This window comes from Eucalyptus grandis, chromosome 9 (genome assembly GCF_016545825.1).
Source record: "Eucalyptus grandis isolate ANBG69807.140 chromosome 9, ASM1654582v1, whole genome shotgun sequence".
NCBI classification, from domain to species: Eukaryota; Viridiplantae; Streptophyta; class Magnoliopsida; order Myrtales; family Myrtaceae; genus Eucalyptus; species Eucalyptus grandis.
In genome coordinates, this window is record NC_052620.1 from 3,045,617 (window position 1) to 3,063,166 (window position 17,550).

General features: G+C 41.2%; 3 protein-coding genes across 4 annotated transcripts; all 3 read right to left on the reverse strand.

Moving 5' to 3' along the window:
• Nucleotides 1–226: 226 nt before the first annotated feature.
• LOC104418089 (F-box/kelch-repeat protein At3g23880-like) lies at nt 227–1,732 on the reverse strand. Its single transcript, XM_010029314.3, has one exon. It carries the CDS (start codon nt 1,540–1,542, stop codon nt 286–288), a length of 1,257 nt encoding a protein of 418 aa, XP_010027616.2. The 5' UTR covers nt 1,543–1,732; the 3' UTR covers nt 227–285.
• An 8,366-nt stretch (nt 1,733–10,098) lies between these two features.
• LOC104418090 (putative F-box protein At5g15670) lies at nt 10,099–11,213 on the reverse strand. Its single transcript, XM_039301907.1, has 2 exons — nt 11,002–11,213; nt 10,099–10,801 (listed from the first exon to the last, which is right to left on the reverse strand). The coding sequence occupies exons 1-2, from the start codon at nt 11,211–11,213 to the stop codon at nt 10,099–10,101; spliced, it is 915 nt and encodes a 304-aa protein (XP_039157841.1).
• Nucleotides 11,214–14,064: 2,851 nt separating this feature from the next.
• LOC120288284 (F-box protein At4g22390-like) lies at nt 14,065–17,216 on the reverse strand. Of its 2 annotated transcripts, none has more exons than XM_039302070.1 (2): nt 16,764–17,216; nt 14,065–16,601 (listed from the first exon to the last, which is right to left on the reverse strand). In XM_039302070.1, the coding sequence occupies exon 2, from the start codon at nt 16,551–16,553 to the stop codon at nt 15,894–15,896; it is 660 nt and encodes a 219-aa protein (XP_039158004.1). In that variant the 5' UTR covers nt 16,554–16,601; nt 16,764–17,216; the 3' UTR covers nt 14,065–15,893. The 2 variants fall into 2 exon arrangements, with proteins under 2 accessions (XP_039158004.1, XP_039158003.1); XM_039302069.1 differs by having other exon boundaries at nt 16,764–17,213.
• Nucleotides 17,217–17,550: the final 334 nt, after the last annotated feature.

Genomic DNA, 17,550 nt, shown 5'->3' on the forward strand with positions numbered 1-17,550 from the left:
GTTGATTTCTGATGGTAACTCTTCCCATCTCAATCTCTTTGCTCTCCATTACGTCTTAGGAAACGGAGAGCTCATGACTATGTATATGCCATTTGTGGGGGTCCCGGTGAAATCAGATTAGATTTCGCTGCTGGTTTTGATCAGGTTTGATGTGGGCAACAAAAATGCCAGTTTTTCCTGGTGCAAATTGCAAGGAGAACATGCTTTGCTCCATCTAAAGAAAAACTCAAGTGAAAATGCATATGCATTCTAAAAGTACAAAAGTAAATGGGCACCACCTCACTTTTACATGTCTATATCAACACTTTCACAAGCAGAATCAATCTGTAATACAGGTAAATGTAGTGGCATTGGACGAGGCTCTAGAGAAACAAGGCTCTCTACCACTGTGACCAAATTGGATCGCATCACTAGTGGAGGATATGTGAATTGTCTAGTGATTGGATTCCAAGAAACTCGTTCATGATCATCGATTACCATCAGAAGCTCACCATTCATCGTGAAGCCATCAAATCCTCTTACTTTTTCATCAACCAAAAAAGAATACAGCTTAGTCCAAGACTCAGGCATGCCGTACTCCTTCATAACCCAAATGGAACAAGCAGAACGCCGTCGAGGATACAGACCTACTGCTGAGCTTGTGCACACGGCCAGCAAGTCATTCAATAGTGACAACACCACTACTCTACTGACACAAACTTTGCGCAAAAGCTCTGCCGACAAAGCCATTTTGTTGAACACCTCACTGGTGACATCGAACAAGAGTATTGATCCGTATCCACGGTCCCTCCCCAGATATTTGAGCCGGGAAACAAACCGATCATTGTGATGGGAAACAAACCAGTGCAGATTCCCATTCAAGAAGACCGTGGCTCTGGAGCAACTTAAAGTAGGAACCTCACACTTCAAACTTCTCCAGGAATTTGTACTGAGGGAATAAATCTCGACTCGAGGCTTTGAGACTGGATGCTCTGCATATGGATACGAATCCCCAGCACCATAACGTGGATAAATCCTCACAATCTTATAGTCATTAGATCTAGCGTCGAAGCCAAACCCTACAGCACTGCCCACTCTTGATCGTGGAACAGCCTTGTGCTTTCTGGTGAACAGATTCCACAGATACGTCGACAGGTGATAGCGCAACCCAATTCTGGAAATTTTTGTGAGGCATATCAAACCATTACACGAACCAACGAAGCGGTAACGGCTGAAAGGAGCAGCAAACGGGACTTCGATTTGTGACATGGAAAGAGAGTCACCGGAGGACAGAGAGCACAGGCTTCGGGGCGAGGCCAGATGTAGAGGATTGCCTTGGGCCAGATGTAGATACGCGAGATATCGATTGGAGGGGTCGAGAGCGGAGTGGTTCAGGTGGAGGGCCACGAAAAGAGGGCCGTCGATGGTGGATCGCCATGACCGGCAGACGCACCTGAATCGTAGGAGACATCTCACCGGCAGTCGCTTCAGGATCTCCTCGATGACGTCCTCAGGGAGCTTCGGGAGGAGGTCGTCGGAGGAGGAGGAGGCGGAGGAACTCATGGTGACCAGGGGTTCAGGAGCAATGGAGAGAAGCTGGAATGAACTTCGCTGGAGTTTTCGCAAGACTCCCTTTTATCTCTCTCTATGTCACGTGACAGCGGTTTTGTCACGTGACTTGACACGGGGAGTTTTCTAATGTTACGATCTTCCGAAGCATTTGTAAAGCAAGGTGCGGGGTTTGGGCTAGTGCGTCGGGGATTTGAGCACGGGGGAGTGTCGAGATTGCCTATGGGAGGCGATTGGATGGTTGAAGAGTGAATGCAGGACGGCAATCTATAGCGACATTTTCTTGGGCAAATGTTACGCGAGGTATTCGACTAGTGAAGTGGGACATGTATATCCTCAAGCTCACGAGAGGGAGTCATTCTCTTAAAAAGATAAATTAACTCAATTTACCATATATGATACCGACTCTTTCCTAAAAGAGAAGATAAATCCATCGCAATTAAATCAGGTAATCAATTCTTGAATTGGGATTTTGGAATGATTTTCAAGTAAAAGCACCAATGAGGGATCAAAACATTTGACATCATTGTTGGGTTATTAGCTGGAGTGACTCTCCTCATCATTTCCGTTGCCTTCATCAGAATTTTTTTGAAGGAAATGATAAAATTTGAAATGCCCATCTTCTAAATCTTTTAAATTTTCTTCATCTTATTGATCATTATGTATCATATAATGACTTTCTTCTCATGTAAGTAACTTTGCATCTCCTGCATCTCATCTCCAATCACAATCCCCCCCAGGCAGGCTTCTTCTTTCCTTTTTTCTCCATCATGATGACTGCTTTTCCCCTGACATTGCTTTTTGAGTACCGGCTTTACATGTCTGAAGAGCTTCGTGAACTTGGGAAAGATGGGAAAGAATGATGAGTGTATCATGTCACTAAACATTTTAGTGGAAAACAATCCCCTCCCCCCCGGCGGCTTCTTTCTTTCCTTTTGCTTTTGAGTACTGGCTTTACATGTAAATTCTCCCAAAAAGCAAAAGATGCGGAAGCCTACGAAGGGCTTGATGACTTTGGAAAAAATGGGAAAGAATGATGATGTGTATTATGTCACTATACATTTTAGTGAAATGGGCGAGAAAAAGATGGTGGCTTCTCCACTTCACATAAAGTCGCAGTGTCGCATTTGGTAGGGGGGTGCTTTTGTGCATCGTATTCTGTTTACCTTTGAATTAGATCCATCCCTTATCAGCTGTTGCTCATTTGTTGTGCATATGAGGGGATAAATTTATGAGTTCTATTGTATGTGTAAGCAATGCAATTGATTTTTCTTTTCAGAGTTTTACTTTTCCATCACATGAATTGGGTTGAGGATTATTGATTGATGTATAAGTGCGACCTATGTACGCCAAAGTGGTCACAATCTTGACTACTCCTTGTGGGTTGGACCAAGTCGTTCTAAATTTGTAAGTTGAAGCCATACATTGGTTGGACACGTGAGATTGATTCTATCTAACCCAAGAGAGATGGAAATTATGCATTCAATTGTACTGGGTCCTCTGATATTTTGAAGTAGTTGAAAATTCATAAAAATCCGCCTTAGATAAACAAAAAATGCCAAACATTCAATATTACCATATTTGTTGAGCACGAGAAACCAGTTACTTCAATCACTGGAATAAATACGCTTGATTTAGTTGTCATCACTAGATCAAATTTTCCCCCACAAAGGGAAAAAAAGAACTACTTTAGACTTGCCCATACATGCAGCTAATGTGATTGATCTGTTATATTATATTGGCGCCTGTTGTGCATAGGCAGAATAACCTCCCATGATGAACTTAGGAAACATGGAGACCAACACAAAGAAACATGGAGACCAACTTTATGTGAAGTAGGGGTGTAAAGCGACTAATTTTAGGGTCAACCTAAGAACCATACGAGGTTATTATTATTATTTTTTTAGTTTTATTATATAATATGAAAAATCTTCATCGTGTGAAATATTAAACTATAATTTATTTATTTATTTATTTTTTTTTATGTCTGCTTCAAGATAATGCATCAAACATATTCGATTTCAACAATTTTTTTTGTTTCAAAACAGAACCTACCCCAAACAGTATTTGGAATCATGGAGGGAGGAGAGGGGGCTAAGGGTGAAAATACTGAATCACAAAATTCGAGACTAAACCGATGAAGATTATTTTATTGGTCATTTTACAAAACTACGATTGTCTAATCTGTTTATATCTTTATCCATTTATGTTATTCGCTAAAAGTCATTTGCATTTGAAGTAGAATCAATGCTTTAAATCAAAACACACATAGTTTCTTTGGATGAATTTCTAAAAGTTCCTTTTGATGAAAAGATTATAATGGCGAGCTAAACTTTATCATTTGTTTTATGATTCTATTGTTTGGGCATTATGTTAATTAGATAAAGCCGAAGCAAAATTAAAATGTTTGGCTCGAGTTGAAATGTAGTTCATGCTGAACCACAGGCACGCCTAACACAATTGAGCACGAGGGCAACCCTTTTAAATGAGACATCAGTTGAAGTAACCAAGATGAAGGAAGAATAGTGATAATAAAATTGTCAACCTAAATAAATAGGGGCTTTGATTTTTGTCTTGATTTGTTTTTATTGTCCCTGTCATTGAATCACTTATATAAAATATAAGCAAACCATAGTGTAAAGTCCAAATATCTAATTTTCAATGGATCATTATTCTATGTATGAGTTTGTCTTCTTTTTCTTTTTTTTTGTATTTGTAAGTAGGTAGGCATTTGTTTAGGTTTATTATAGTTTTCAACTCATCCGATAAGCTCTCCTTGCCCTATGTCCATCAATTAGCTTTCATTTCCACATCATCTAAAATCTGCTAGTACTGGCAGAGCTGAAGCTGTAGATGCAGTCTTCAGTAGCATACTTTCACTAGTCTAAAAGTAAAAAATGAAAATGAAAACGCATTCTAAAGCTTCGCAAGAAGTACCAAAAGTGAGAGGGCACCACCTCACTTCCTCTGCTCATCATTTTGCGGCCAGAGCGTATATCAGTAAAACCATATCTTCTCAATTTAGATGTCATAATATGGGTTTAAATGGAGCAAGTTTAGTTATTAGTAAAGCTGAAGTCAACGAGGGTACTACTATGAAAAAATTAAAACCTCGAGCTCGAAGGGCGGAGTTATACAATAAAAAGACCCACTTGTTATATAAGGATTGTATTGAAAGATAAATCTTTCTATGAAGACGAAGATTTATTTTGCTTAAAAAAATCCGAATGGAAAAAAAAAGTATACAGATATGACATATCATTATATGGATAAGGGTGGGGATGCCACTTTCAACTTTTATGCAATTGGAATCAACCTGTTGTACCGGTAAAGGTAACAGCAATTGAATCATATCTATAATGAAACGAGACTCTCTACAATGGTGACCAAATCACATGTCAATCACAATGGAAGATTTGCGAATTATCCCATGATTGGATTTCAAGAAACTCGTTCTTTGCAACTTATTTGAATAAGAAGCTCGCCATTCCACATGAAGCCATCAAATCCTGTTACCCTTCCACTAGCCTCAAAAGCATACAGCTTAGTCCAATACTCAGGTATGCCGTAGTCTCTCATAACCCAAACAGAACAAATGAAATTCTGTTCAGGACACCTAATTGACTCTTGACACCCAATTGACTCTGCACGACTAGTGAACACAGCCAGCAAGTCATTTAATATTGCTCCAGAGAATATTAAGCCGACTTGGTGATAATCTCTTCTGGCCAAGCCATTTCATCAAACACCTCACCTGTGACATCGAACAAGACTACCAATTCGTATTTACCCAGCAGCAAACCAGTTCAGATTCCCATTCAAGAAAATTGCGCGTCTGTAGCTGAGCAGCAACCTCACACCTCAGAATTCTCCAGAATCTGTACTGAGTGAATAAATTGGACTTAAGGCTCTGACCATCTGAAATATAGAGAATCCTCACGATCTTAAAGCAGTCTCCGTGGAAACAAATATACTCCTGGTGAATAAATTTGACAAATATATCGACCGGCCATAGCCATTTGTGGAAAGTTCCGTGATGCAAATCAAACCATCACACGAACCAACGATGTCGTAATAGTTGAGATGAGCAGCAGACGGGATTTCGATTTGGGACATGGAAGGCCAGGCGAGAGACTCACCGGAGAACAGAGAGCACAGCCTCCGTTCAGGATCATCGCGCCAATCTAGACACGCCAGATGCCAATTGGAGGCATGGAGAGCGGAGCAGTTCAGGTGGAGGGCCACAAAATGAGGGTCGTCGATGGTGGACCGCCCCGACCGGCAGATGGACCTGAACCGGAGGAGAGATCCCACCGGCAATCGCTTCAGGATCTCAACAACGGCGTCGTGAGGGAGCTTCGGGAGATGGTCGTCGGAGCCGGAGGAACTCATGATGGTCAGGCATAGAAGTCGAAGCCGGAAAGAATTCGCTCCACGTGATGACGTGACGTGGGCTTGTTGACTGATATTCAATTGGAGTTTGACATATGTGGACGTTAACTTGAAAAAAATATAATAACTTTATTTTTGGTCAACGACAGAATAAAATATAAAAATACGACTTTTTTTTTTTCTATTTTCCTCCTCCGTCCACGGTTGCCTCTTCGCCGGCCATCCATCGAGAATCTAGCTTTGGCCGTCTCCACCTCCCAAGGCCACCACTGCAGCCTCTGTCCTCGTGCCCATGGCCTGCCATGGTCGCCCCGCCTAGCTGTTAAGCTCGTTCTCAAGGTGGGCGTGGAGGTCGGCGAACATCTTGGAAGCACTAGATTTTGTCCTTATCTCACTCTTTTATATCCTCAATTAATGATAATTGATTTTAAGGTAGATCAATTTCCATATTCAAACCTAAAATCGGATCAACAAGGCTAATTTATGAAACCGGGAACCAACTCACCTGATTCTAGAATCGAGTGGAACAAGGTATTCTGAACAAGAGAGAATTTTATCATCTTTTGTTGAGGTATAAACCTAGTTTGATATGATTGAGAAATTTTATGTAACGTACACTCTCTTACTATATTTGTCTTACTCCATTCCCATGAATTTATTTCACAAATTAACATGGTTGCTAAGGATTTAGCTCCTGCAAACATACTAATATTTGTGCATGGCAAGAAAATCTATTAGTTTGATAGGAAAACATAGTTCAATTTCGCATGAAGTGATGAGACTTTTCTTAATCAAGTTCAACTCCAACCCTCAAAGTAATGAGTTGTGTCATTGCTTACGCAAATTGGCATCGAATCACTCAATCCAATGAACCCATCAAATTTTACCAAGATAAAATATGCAAAGTCAACTATGGGTTCTTCTACTCGAATGAGAAAACTTAGATGTCTTTCTATCTTTTATATAACAACACCAACGACCCTTAGAAGTAGCGTGACAAGAATATCAGAAGTTGTATAGACATGGCGGGTCTATTTGACAAGCAGGCAAAGATCTACCTACAAGCCAGACCAACTTATCCAAGTGAGTGGTACTCGATGCTCGCCACCTGCACCTCTCATCACTCTCTTGCTTGGCATGTTGGCACCAACAACGGTCAGACTGCTCTTTGCGTTAGTCTCTCTCCCTAAGCAATTTTTTTAACAAGAATATGTTGGATCAAATTATAATAGAGACATGATTCTCTAATAAGGAAATACGATCCTTTGCTCATCAATTAAAATCTTTCCTGCTTGACTTACAACAAATATGTCGATGGCATAGTTCTACCAGGTTGTAGAGCATTACAAGCGAAGTTATAGCGACCGACGTTAGCAAAGCTCAACTAAGTTTCGCAATGCCACATCCTCGAGTTTGCTACATGCACACTCCATAATCTATGTCAGAGGATGAAATGGTGGCCTTGATGGGGGCGAAAATCGTGTCGATCTGATCACTGTTGCCACTGTGCACTGGTTTGACCTTCCAAAGTTCTACAAGTTGGCCAAACGTCTTCTATGTGAGCCAGGAGGTATACTAGCTATTTAGGCTTATAACAACATGGTCGTCAATCCCAAATGCGACACTGTAAGTAAGCACCTTCTAGAAGCTTCTATGTAATTTTGTCACTCGGATCTTAAGTGCGTAATTGATGGGTATAAAAATCTTCCCTTTTCTTTCGAGGGTGTGGGCTTAGGCCATGAGGGAAAACCATTGCAACTCGAAATTCCAAAGGAGCTCCTGTTCGAAGGGTACTTGAAGTTTATAAAATCATCAGCACCAATTATCTTAGCCAAGGAACATGTGGTGGATTTGTTGTCTGAAGAAGCAATTAAAGAGCTTGAGGATTCTTGGGGAGGACCTAATCTAGTCAGAACTGTCACCTCCAAGTCTTTCATGCTCGCAGGACTCCATTGTCTATTTGGTTTGCCTTATTCAATTTCCTCCATAATCAGTTTGGTATTTCTCCACTATTGTATCCTAGTTTCTCTTCTCACACAACTTTTTTTTTTTTTTAAAGAAAATGAAGGGAGGAAAACTCTTCTCACATAACTTGATCCACTGGTATATGACAAATATCAAGGTTGGAACTGGGTCATCTAGTTATCTGCAAAATCATTGAACAGAGCATGAATTGTATCGATTGAGAAAAGTCACAATAAAATATTTCGAATGAACGGTTAGACTGCAAATTTTTGAAATATAAATGATTATTTTAAAAGCTGTGAAACTAAGGTGTATTTTCTGTGGCAGTTATGGAATTTTTAATTTTCATTTTCCACAATCAAAGTAGAGTTGTTCTAGCTCGAAGCAACAATTAATATACTGTACCAATATTGAAGGCTGAAGCTTCACAAACTACTCAAGATTAATTGTTCCTTGTGAGAAACTATCCAAAATGGCTAAGCAAGTGTCATAGCGGCTAGTTAACATATCAACACATATTGTTGATGGGTGAAAACAGGTTTCAGAGAAGCTACATGCCTTAAATAGGAATGGTCATATTTCTGAACATTTTCCTAATGAAATTTCCGCAATACCTAATTCATAAGGGAATATACAGGAATTTTATATGAAATCTCAAAATCTAGTAAAAAATGCATTATGCATATCGTTATCTTCTCTGATAAACTCTCATTGTCCTTTATCCATCAATTACGTTGATTTGCTTACAAATTAATCATAGAAATTACACTAAGCACGAGCCAACCAAGGGCACGATAAACGCGGCTAGTCCCTTTCAATTTGGTGTCGGCAATGTCCTGACAACATATCTAAATTCTTAATATATGTAAAATTAACTTTTTAATTTATTCAATATCTACTTTGAGACCCACATATCTAATTCATTGGGCAGAGAAGAACCACAATTCTTTTTTCAGATGAGTAAGTTTATACAATGCATCAACAAATTCATGAAACGATAGGGTCATTGGGTGGAATATTCCCACAAGCAGCCCACAGAATAGAGACAACAATTACAAGTTGGCTACACTCAAACAAGCATACCGACAAAAAAAAAAAAAAAACAAGCATGAACCACACAAATCAAAGGTTTTACGTCAAACAGATGCTAAACTGGACAGATTTTAAGTTTGATACATCTAAGAATATCCTCTCGAAACTAGACAGCCTTCAGATAGATGTCTAACTGAAAAATTGATCAATCTAACAACATCCTCCAAAGAAGGAGCAGCTTGCAACGAAGCAGATTATTTCTTGCTTTCCAGCTAAATATATACCGGCATTCCAAAGAAACTTCAACATTGCTTTCTGCTGTTATATGCCATTCCCCATTTTTGCAAGAGCTAGGAGAAGTCGGATGGCCAATCACCAGAATTCCTGTCGATGAAGCAGAGCTCTAGCAGCTTGCACCAGACTTTAGAGGAGAAGTGCAATTTAAAATCACTTTGCCAATGTCGTTTCAAGGAGGAAGTAGAGAAATTATCTCATCTATAGACCACATTCTCAGATGGTTGAACTAATTGTTGACGTGCTGAATCATCAGTGCATCATGAGATGGAATGGGATTTCCAACCCATGAATCCTTTGGGAAAAGGAGTGTGCCATGAGTGTCTTCCCCATGTTTCCTTAATGCATTATTGCAGCTGTACACATCGATCCATAAATGAGCCCATTACGTATGCTACCAAAATGTCTTGAGATAGGAAACAAAACAATAGTAGTCTAGAGTTGGCACTATTTGCAATGCCCGTAGAACGAGTTGTGTGATTCAAACTGTAAGAGTTTGGTCTTATAAAAGCTGAAAAATGCTTATGGTGGTGTCAATTCTAACACAAAATGCATAGCAATCAAAAGGTTCGTCCTTTTTTCTTCTTCTTTTTTTGGCATCATCTCATCAGCAATGCTGAAGTTGAAGATGCAGTCTTAAGATGCATACATTCACCAATCTAAAAGAAAAATTGAAGTGAAAATGAAAATACAATCTAAAGCTTGCAAGAAGTACCAAAAGTAAAAGGGCACCACCTCACTTCCTCTGGTCATTATTTTGTGGCCAAAGCATATACGAACAAAGCCATTCCTTCTAAATTCAGAGGTAACTTTCACTTTGTACAATCAATCTTTCATACCGGTAATGTATTAGCAACCGAATCATATCTAAAGCAAAATGAGGCTGTCTGAAACAGTGACCAAATCGCATCCGATCGATGATTGAAAATTTGTTTCATGTCCTGTGATCAAATTCCGAGAAACTTGTTTTCCAGCATATATCTCCATCAAAAGCTCACCATTCAAGGTGAAGCCATCAAATCTTTTCATATTTCCACTAACCTCGAAAGTATACAGATTAGTCCAAGACTCAGGCATCCCATAGTCTCTCATAACCCAAACAGAACAAACGGAATGATGCCCACCTGCCCCCAGACGGCTAATGAGCACAGCCAGCAAGTCATTCAACACGGCTAGAGACACTAAACCAACACTGAAAACACAACAAATCTCTTCTGGAAGAGTCATTTTATCAAACACCTCACCCGAAACATCAAAGGAGACTATCTGTTTGTATCCCTCAAATGACGGATAACCGAACTCCGAAGCAAACCAATGTAGATTCCCATTCAAAAAGACCGCGAGTCTGGAGCCTCTGATATGAGGAATCTCACACTCTAAACTTCTCCAGGAATCTGTACCGAGGGAATAAATCTCAACTCGAGGGTTTTTCCAACGTGGATAAATCCTCACAATCTTATAGTCACTAGACCTAGCGCCGAAGCCAAACCCTACAGCTATATGAGAAATATCTGCGATAGAAGTAAGAAATTTTCTCTCCTCACCAGATGGTGGAATCGCCTTGCGCTTTCTGGTGAATAAATTCCACAAGTACATTGACCAGTGATCGCAATATATGGAATCTTCTTTGAAGCAGATCAAACCATTACATGAACCAACAAAGGTGTAAGAGTTGGAAGGAGTAACGAACGGAATTTCGATTTGCCACTTAGGAGGCGGGTAAGAGACTCATTGGAAAACAGAGAGCACAGGCTCTGGCGAGGACCACACCGTTCTACACACACGAGATATCGATTGGAGGCGTCGAGAGCGAAGTGGTTCAGGTGGAGGGCCACAAAACGAGGGTCGTCAATGGTGGAACGCCATGACCGGCAGACGCCCCTGAATCGGAGGAGAGATCCCGCCGGCAATCGCTTCAAGATCTCGACGACAGCGTCGTGAGGGAGCTTCGGGTTGTCGTGGTCGTGGTCGGAGGAACTCATGATGGTCAGGCAGGGATTGAGAATGAAGGGGAAACCAAGTGGAAATGAATGGACCGATTTGCCATGGAAGTCGAAGCCGGAAAGAATTCGCTCCGCGTGATGACGTGACGTGGGCTTGTTTCCTGATATTCAATTAGAGTTTGATAGATAGACGTTAACTTGAAAATATAAAATAACTTTTTTTTGGTTAAGGAAAAATAAAATATAAAACTATGATCTTTCTCTATTTCCTCCTTCATTCACAATCGCCTCTTCGCCGGCCATCCATCGAGAATCTAGCTTGGCCGTCTCCACCTCCCAAGGCCGCCACCGCAACCTCTATCCTCATGCCCCTGGCCTGTCGTGGTTGCCACGCCTAGCTGCGAAGCCGTTGAGCTCGTCCTCGAGGTGGACGTTAAGGTCGGTGAACAACTTGGAGGCATTAGCTATTCTCCCTATCTCATTTATATATATTCATTAATTGTGTATATCCTCGATTAGGGATGATCGGTTTTAAGATAGGTTGGTTCCCACATTCAAACCTAGAATGGGATTAGTAGGGCTAGCTTATGGAACTGGGATCCAGCCCACCCAATCCTAGAATTAGTCTAGATGAGGCACTCCGAAGAAGAGAGAATTTTATCATCATTTGCTAAGGTATAAACTTAATTTAATATGAAAGAGAAATTTCGAGTAACGTATACTCTCCTATTGTATTCCTCTACTTCATCCCTATGAATTTATTTCACAAATAAACATGGTTGTTATGGATTTAATTCTTGCAGACATACTGGTATCTATGAATGGCAAGAAAATCTGCTAGTTTGACAAGCAAGCAGAGTTCAATTCCGCATGGAGTGACAAGACTTTTCTTAATCAAGTTCAACTTCAACACTCAAAGTAATGAGTTGCGTCATTGCTTACACAAATTGGCATTGGTTCACTCAATCCAATGAACCTGTTAGATTTTACCAGGAAAACAAAAAATGCAAAGTCAACTATGGGTTGTCTTTTGACAAAAAAAAAGTAGTATGTGCATTGAAAGTTTTAAAACTTATTACGAAAGTATAATTGAGTTCTAAAATTTATAAAAAGTGTAATCATGTCCTAAAACTTGATAAATTGATATAATTGGGTCATTCTATTAACTATGTCCATTTAGACTAAAAAAAATGCTAACATGACTGTTTTAACTTTTATGTGGCGATGACGTAATTCCAATTTATTTAACTAAAATATTAATTAAATATAATAAAAAGTATATCAAAAAACACAAAAAATGGAAAAAAGAATTAAGCTATAGGCAAGGGGGAAGGCCCTTGCCGCTAGCCACCTCATCGTCGGAAAGGGCCAATGGGGGCTAGGCGAGGGCTGACAAAGGTTGTTGGGGCCTTGGCCAGGGTCGGCGACCCTCGCCAGATTTGGGTTGGGCTAGGCAAGGGCCGGCGGTTGCTGAGATTTAGGTGGAGGGTCGCTGAGCCCCTGCCTGCGGTCGGGGATGGTCATTGACCCAAGTTGAGGCCCTAGTAGCCCTTTTTGGCTCTTTCTAGTGATGGGGTGGTCCGTGACAAGGGCCTCTGCCCTTGACTTTGCTATTTTTTGCACTTTTTTAATTTTTTAATTTTATTTATTAAGCTTATGGTTAAAAAAATAGAATTAAATCCAAAATGACATCATTTTAGCCTAGTGTTCCATGTTTTAGCGATATCATCGCCACGTAAGAATGAAAAAAAATTAAAAAGCCAAATCAGCATTTTGCGTGAGTCTAAATGGATGGAGTTAATAGAAATATTCAATGGTACAAATTTGACGAGTTTTAAAACTTGATTGCACTTTTTATAAGTTTTATGATTTGATTATATTTTTTATAAATTTTAAGACTCAATTACATTTTCGTGACAAGTTTTAAAATTTATAGTGAACATATCCCATAAAAAAAACTATGGGTTCTTCTACTAGCTTGAGAAAACACAGACGACTTTGTGTCTTTCATAAAACAACACCACCATATAGTAGTGTGACTAGATTTTAAGAAGTTGTATATACATGGCGGGTCTATTTGACAAGCAGGTAGAGACCCACCTACAAGCCAGGCTAGCTTATCCAAGTGAGTTGTATATACATGGCGTTACATCAAATAGATGCTGAACTGGACAGATTTCAAGTTTGATACATGTAAGGATGTCCTCTTGAAACTAGACAGCCTTCAAACAGATGTCTCACTAAAATATTGATCAATCAAAGAACATCCTCCACAGAAGCGGCAGCTTGCAATGAAGCACATTATTTCTTGCCTTCCAGATAAACTATATGCTGGTATTCCGAATAAACTTCAACATTACTTTCTGCTGGCAAGAGCTAGGTGAAGTTAGATTGCCAATCACCAGAATTCTTGTTAATGAAGCAAAGCTCAAGCAACTTGCCCCAGACTTTAGAGGAGAACTGCAATTTAAAATCACTTTCCCAGATGTCATTCCAAGGAAGGAGCAGAATATCTCATCTATAGATCACATTCTTAGACGGTTGAACTAATTGTTGATGTGCCAAATCATCAATGTATCATGAGATGAAATGAGACTTCCAACACATGAATCATTTGGGAAAAGGAGTGCGCCATGAGAGTATACTTCCCAATGTTACCTTAATGCATTAATGCAGCTCTCTGCATCAATCCATAAAGGAGCCTCTTAAGTATGCATTGCTAGTGCGACCAAAGAGTCTCGAGATAGGAAACAAAACAATAGTAGTCTAGATTTCCACTATTTGCAATGCCCATAGAACGAGTTGTGTGATTCAAACTGTGAATAGTTTGGTCTTATAAAAGCTGAAAAATGCTTATGGTGGTGTCAATGCTAAAACATAATGCATAGCATTCAAAAGCTTCATCCCTTCTTTTTTTCGGCATCATCTCATCAGCAATGCTGAAGTTGTAGATGTAGTCATAAGATGCGTACTTTCACCAGTCTAAAAGGAAAAAATAAAGTGAAAATGGAAATACATTCTAAAGCTTGCAAGAAGTGCCGAAAGTAAAAGGGCACCACCTCACTTCTGCTGCTCATTATTTTCTGGCCAAAGCATATACAAACAAAACCATTTCTTCAAAATTCAGAGGTAACTTTCGATTTGTACAATCAATCTTTCATACCAATAATGTAGCAGCAACCGAGACATATCTAAACTGAAACGAGGCTCTCTACGACAGTGACCAAATCGCATGCCATCGATGATTGAAGATTTGCTTCATGACCAGTGATCAAATTCCGACAAACTCGTTTTCCACCATGTATCTTCATCAGAAGCTCACCATTCAAGGTGAAGTCATCGAATCCTGTTACCAGTCCACTAGCCTCAAAAGTATACAACTTAGTCCAAGACTCAGGCATCTCGTAGTCTCTCATAACCCAAACAGAACAAACGGAATGCTGTTCAGGACACCCACTTCGCTCGGCACAACAACTAATGAGCACAGCCAGCAAGTCATTCAATACTGCCAGAGACACTAAATCAACACTGTCAACATGAGAAATCTCTTCCGGAAGAGCCATTTTATAAAACACCTCACCTGTGACATCGAAGGAGACTATCTGTTGGTATCCAACCTCATCCCACTGATAACGGGACTTGGAAGCAAACCAATGCAGATTCCCATTCAAGAAGACTGTGGGTCTAGAGCCACTTAAAGTAGGAATTTCACAATCCAAACTTCTCCAAGAATCTGTACTAAGGGAATAAATCTTGACTTGAGGCTTTGTCCCACGACGATAACATGGATAAATCCTCACAATCTTATAGTCATTAGACCTTGCGCCGAAGCCAAACCCTTCAGCTATACGAGGAATCTCCAAGATAAGAAATTTTTTCTCCACATTGGATCGTGGAACAGCCTTGTGCTTTCTGGTGAACATATTCCACAGAAACATCGACCGGTGATACCCATTTCTGGAACTTTCCGTGACGCAGATCAAACCATTACACGAACCAACGAAGCCGTAACAGTTGGGAGGAGCAGCAAACGGAATTTCGATATGCGACTTGGAAGCGGAGTAAGAGACACACCCGAGTACAGAGAGAACAGGCTCCGGAGAGGATCGCACCAATCTAGATACACGAGATACCGATTGGAGGTGTCAAGAGTGGAGTGGCTCGGGTGGAGGTCCACGAAACAAGGGCCGTCGATGGTGGATCGCCATGACTGGCAGACGCACCTGAATCGGAGGAGAGATCTCACCGGCAATCAGTTCAGGATCTGGTCAACGACGACGACCTCAGGGAGCTTAGGGAGGTGGTTGTCGTCGTCAGAGGCGGAGGAACTCATAGTGGCCAGGGGTTGAGAAAGAAGACCGGCCTGAAGTGGAAATGACTATGTTGGCCTCGATTCGGTGGTGCTGCTGACTTCACCGGTGGCGAGTGGGAGGAGATGCGAAAGTAGGGCTCAAAGGTGTTTGCAGACGAAAGAGGAGAAGGATAGAAAGGAAAGTGATTTGGGTATAGTGGACAAGTATCCGGAGTTGATGGCTTCACGAGGAATGGCGAGCTTCTGTTAACAGCAGTTCCTGAAATCCGATCACAGAACAATTCGCAATTCTTTCCCTGATCACAGAACAATTCGCAATTCTTTCCCTACCAAGGTGTCTCTATCAACTCTCCAACAGGCAGAATCAATTTATCATATGAGTAAATGTAGCAGCAACTAACTCATCTCTAAAGTGAAACAAGGCTCTCTACAACAGTGACCCAATCGCAACACCTTGGTAGGGAAAGAATTGCGAATTGTCCTGTGATCGGATTCCAGGAAACTTGTCCCTTATCAGCTGTTAACATCAGAAGCTCGCCATCCCTCGTGAAGCCATCAACTCCGGATACTCGTCCACTATACTCAAAAGAATACAGCTCAGTCCAAGACTCAGGCACGCCGTACTCCCTCATAACCCAAATGGAACAAACGGAAAGTGGTTTAGGATGCCCAACTGCCTCCCCACGGATAGTGCACACGGCCAGCAAGTCATTCAATACTGACAAAACCGCTTCTGAACTGACACTAAGGACATGCAAAAACTCTTCCGATGGAACCATTTCATCAAACACCTCACTGGCGACATTGAATAAGAGTACTGATCCGTAACCCTCAGTGTGCTTGGAAACAAACCAGTGCAGATTCCCATTCAAGAAGACCGCGGGTATGGGGTTGCATAAAGCAGGAACCTCACACTCCAAACTTCTCCAGGAATCTGTACTGAGTGTATAAATCTGGACTCGAGTCTCTAAGCCTTTACGATTATCATCTTGGAGAATCCTCACAATCTTGTAGGCATTAGACCTAGCGTCAAAGCCAAACCCTAGACCTTCCATAGTTTTCTCCATGGAAAGAAATTTTTCGCCGGACCGAATCGTGGAACCGCCTTGTGCTTTCTGGTGAATAAATTCCACACATATATCGACTCGTCAGGGTCATTTGCGGCAACTTCCATGATGCAGATCAAACCATTGCAAGAACCAGGAAAACGAAACAGTCGCGAGGACCAGCAAACGGGATTTCGATTTGGGACATGGAAGCCCGAGCAAGAGACTCACCGGAGAGCAGAGAGCACAGTCTGTGGTCAAGATCGTCCCAATCTAGATACGCGAGATGCCAATTACCGGCATGGAGAGCGGAGTGGTTCAGGTGGAGGGCCACGAAACGAGGGCCGTCGATGGTGGATCGCCACGACCGGCAAACACACCTGAATCGGAGGAGAGATCTCACCGGCAATCGCTTCAGAATATGGTCGACGACGACGTCGTCAGGGAGCTTCGGGAGATGGTCGGCGTCGGAGGCTGAGGAACTCATGGTGGCCAGGGGTTGAGAAAGAAGAGCGAACCCGAAGTGGAAATGACTTGGACCAACGCTCGCTATGTTGGCCTCGAGTCGGTGGCGCTGCCGACTTCGCCGGTGGCGATGCGAAAGTAGGGCTCAGAGGTGTCTGCAGAAGACAGAGGAGAAAGATAGAAAGGAAAGTGGTTTGGGAAGATTTTTGAATTTTTAATTTGATTCCACACACACACACACAGACACACACACACATATACGTGTGTGTATGTTTTTTTTGTCGATTTATAATTCTCTCATAATGGAAAAATGCACGCCACTTCAATACACCACATCAAACCATTAACTATTTCTGATGTTTATAATTTTACCACGTAACTCACATTTAACCATATTCTCCCTATCTCACTTGATTCTTCACATTGATTGTGTATATCCTCAATTAGGGTTGATTAGTTGTATGATGTCCATTCCATCTTGAAATCTAGAACGGAGTCGGCAAAGTTGGTTTGTGAAATCGGAACCACTTGATGCTGAATGGGATTGGACAAT